Source organism: Lissotriton vulgaris, chromosome 1_1 (assembly GCF_964263255.1).
Source record: "Lissotriton vulgaris chromosome 1_1, aLisVul1.2, whole genome shotgun sequence".
Classification (NCBI taxonomy): Eukaryota; Metazoa; Chordata; class Amphibia; order Caudata; family Salamandridae; genus Lissotriton; species Lissotriton vulgaris.
In genome coordinates, this window is record NC_141685.1 from 120559064 (window position 1) to 120562948 (window position 3885).

Sequence of the window (3885 nt, forward strand, 5' to 3'; positions counted from 1 at the left end):
GCAACCTTCCTCATGGCTTACGACGTTTTTGGTTCCTTCTGAGGCAGGATCTCCTCCCTTTAAATAAATTATTAGCTAGATGGTATGGTTCTTCCGACAAATGTAATTTGTGTACTAATTCGATCCAGGATACTGCCCATGTTCTTTTCGTATGCCCTGCCTTAATGGCTCACCGCCGAAAGTGGGTGAGACCAATTTGTTTAAAACTAAGTATTTCGTCTGCCAATTCTTTAGTCGATGCTATTCATAACCCCCCCCAATGAAATGTTTTGTTACAGAATTTTTTACTTTTTTAAATGCTTTTTAGAACTGTACTAATGGATTTGGCTCTTTTACTTAGTTTCGGTGTTAACAGAGTGTATTTTATGGATTTTTGTATTTGTAATTGCTGTTTCTTATGCTCTGTGTTTTTATGTGGACCTCAATCGAGTTCCAAATCATATATCAATACAATTGAATTGAATTGAATTGTTTGCTTGGATTTCTTTAGTTAAAACTCTCTCACAGAATAAAAACCAACAATGTTTCTTTACTTTTAGTCCACTTTGTGCTAGTCTCCCAATGGATTTCCTGATATTTCATGTTTTTCCTAGCTGTAGGGAAATAAACAATAGCACAGAATAGACACTTTCATTGAATGTGGAGTTCTTGCTGATTTCTTTTTAGGTTTGAAGATTGACAAAAGCTTTCTGCACGTTCACTGCTATGATATGGATTTTCTCCTGTATGTCTTCGCTGATGAATCCTTAATGTTGAAGAATCAGGAAAGCTGCTTCCACATTCACTGCAATGATTTGTTTTTTCTCCAGTGTGTGTTTGCTGATGTCTATGTAGGACTGATGAGCGACAACATCTCTTTCCACATTCATTGCACTGGAATGGTTTTTCTCCAGTGTGTGTTTGTTAATGATACATTTATCCTGAAGAGAAACTTAAACTACTTCCACATTCACTTCACTTGAAAGGTTTTTGTTGTAGAGGTTCTGCACATACCTAACTATGCACAAGAAAATAGGCTTTAGTGCAAGATTGGTTGTACTGCACTTACACCTAAGAACCCACAATTCCTAGACCGACTAGCTATAGTGTCTCATTACCTCCCCAGACCTTCCGAAGATATCTAATGCTTAGACAAACCCAGAACACAGAACTCCCGACCTTTCAGAGTCACTGTAGCAATGCACACCCTTTTGCTCACTCACCTCGTGCTTGTCCACACCAAATAATACAGAGTCTATGTAAAGTTTAAAGTGTTTATTTTTCAACTAACAAACTCTGTGCGTAGTTCTATAATGCAGTAAACGAGCTTGCACCAGCAGAATAATACATAAGATAAAAACAATGATCAAAGTTACAATGCCATAAAATAAGAAGGGAGAGATCATTCTGAATGACCAGTGGATATTACGGCTATAGCGCCTAGACCACCCTCCCCTGGTAGGATAATGTATATTATATTAAAGAAGATCCCTGGGCCATATCTGATGAACACCTCACCATAGAACGTAGGAGTAAGTGTACATCATAGGCTCAGCAAAGCTCTAGTCTTCCATCTGTCTTGAGAAAGATGCTGTGTGTTAGTATAATGCAAGCATTTCTCAATTGTGCCAAGAAGTGCCAAATGTTATGTTTAGATAGTACGGACCGACCAGAACTAGAAAGCACAGTGGCTTGTTTTTCGACCTTGTACGCAGTGAGTAAACTAGAACAATATGAGCTCATGTGGGCAGAAAGGCATCTTGCACAAGAAGATACGGAGTGTTTTGTTCGCAAAAATAAAAAGACACGCAGCTAAAATGGTTGCTAACTCAGGCTAACTTTAGCAAAGAATAGTGTGTCCCTAGGGGCCATACTACAGTTTTTCCCCAGTGTGTGCTCGCTGATGCCGTTTTAGTTTTGATAATTGAAAAAAGCTATTCCCACATTCATTGCACTTTAATGGTTTTTCCCCAGTGTGTGTTTTCTGATGCTGTTTTAGGCTTGATTAGTGGCAAAATCTCTTCCCACATTCATTGCACTGGAATGGTTTTTCCCCAGTGTGTGTTTCTGATGCAGTTTTAGGTTTGATAAGCGACAAAATCTCTTCCCACATTCACTGCAATGTTATGGTTTTTCTCCAGTGTGTGTTCGCTGATGAATCCTTAATGTTGAAGAATCACTAAAACTACTTCCACATTCACTACAATGGTATGGTTTTTTCCCAGTGTGTGTTCGCTGATGTCTATGTAGGTTTGAAGGGTGACTGAAGCTCTTCACACATTCACTGCAATGGTATGGCTTTTCCCCTGTGTGTGTTCGCTGATGTCTATGTAAGTCTGATAAGCGACAAAATCTCTTCCCACATTCATTGCACTTGAATGGTTTCTCCCCAGTGTGTGTTTTCTGATGGTGCTTTAGGTGCGATAATTTAAAAAAACTCTTCAGACATTCACTGCAATGATATGATTTTTCCCCTGTGTGTGTTTGTTGATGATAATTGAATCCTGAAGAGGAACTAAAACTACTTCCACATTCACTGCAATGATATGTTTTTTCCCCTGTGTGTGTTTGTTGATGATACTTGAGTCCTGAAGAGGAACTAAAACTACTTCCACATTCACTGCAATGATATGGTTTTTCCCCAGTGTGTGATCTCTGATGCTGTTTTAGGTATGATAATCGACTAAAGCTCTTCAGACATTCACTGCAAGGATATGGTTTTTCTCCAGTGTGAGTTCTCTGATGCCGTTTCAGGTCTAATAATAGACTAAAGCTCTTCAGACATTCACTGCAAGGATATGGTTTTTCTCCAGTGTGTGTTCTCTGATGCTGTGTTAGGTGTGCTAATTGACTAAAGCTCTTCAGACATTCACTGCAATGATATGGTTTTTCTCCTGTGTGTGTTCTGTGATGCCGTTTTAGGTGTGATAATTGACTAAAGCTCTTCAGACATTCACTGCAAGGATATGGTTTTTCTCCTGTGTGTGTTCTCTGATACAATTCTAGGTATGATAAATATATAAATCTCTTTCCACATTCATTACACTTGAATGGTTTTTCCACAGTGTGTGTTCGTTGATGCTTTTTTATGCCTGATAATAGACTAAAGCTCTTCAGACATTCACTGCAAGGATATGGTTTTTCTCCTGTGTGTGTTCTGTGATGCCGTTTTAGGAGTGATAAATATATAAAGCTCTTCCCACATTCACTGCACGTGAATGGTTTTTCGCCAGTGTGTGTTCGTTGATGCCGTTTTAGGCGTGATAAATATATAAAGCTCTTCCCACATTCATTGCACTTGAATGGTTTTTCCCCAGTGTTGTTTCGCTGATGACTCATGAGTTTTGATGATTCCATAAAGCTACTTCCACATTCGCTGCAATGATATGTGTTTTTCCCCTGTGTGTGTTCACTGATGCTTGTTTAGGCCCGATAATTGACTAAAGCTCTTCAGACATTCATTGCATTTGTATGGCTTTTCCCCTGTGTGTGTTCTCTGATGCAGTTTTAGTCTTGGTAAATATACTCTGTGTTTTATATAGCAGATCCCCCATTTCATTTAACTTTCAGTTAACTGTGCTTTTCGCTGGTTGCTGTGGAATGGCCTGAAAGAGTTTACAATACACCTCTAGCACTGAATGGTGGTCTGATATCACTTTAGGTAGCAAAGTACTGGTGTAACTACCTCATGATCAGAGCTGGTATTGGACATGTTTACCCAAAAATTGGTTGACCAGTGTGGCCTTAATTTTCTAGAGGTCATCTCTTCATCTTGAGGCACGGAGGTGCACAGCTGAGACTCGTACAATCACCGAATTGCCCTTGACGGTACTTCCAAGATCTGTCAGTTTATGTTCAGGTTCGGCTGCCTCTGTCAGCACTTATGTTTTCCTGAATACTGGAACT

The 3885-nt window shown here is 39.3% G+C and overlaps 1 protein-coding gene across 1 annotated transcript; it reads right to left on the bottom strand.

Annotated features, from left to right (window-relative positions):
• Nucleotides 1-1545: 1545 nt before the first annotated feature.
• Nucleotides 1546-3621, bottom strand: LOC147737713 (uncharacterized). Its single transcript, XM_086942432.1, has one exon. It carries the CDS (start codon nucleotides 3334-3336, stop codon nucleotides 2104-2106), a length of 1233 nt encoding a protein of 410 aa, XP_086798558.1. The 5' UTR covers nucleotides 3337-3621; the 3' UTR covers nucleotides 1546-2103.
• Between the last annotated feature and the right edge of the window lie 264 nt (nucleotides 3622-3885).

Coding starts and splice junctions, on each gene's coding strand:
- LOC147737713 (XM_086942432.1), bottom strand. CDS start 3,336: ATGGAATCATCAAAACTCATGAGTCATCAGCGAAACAACACTGGGGAA.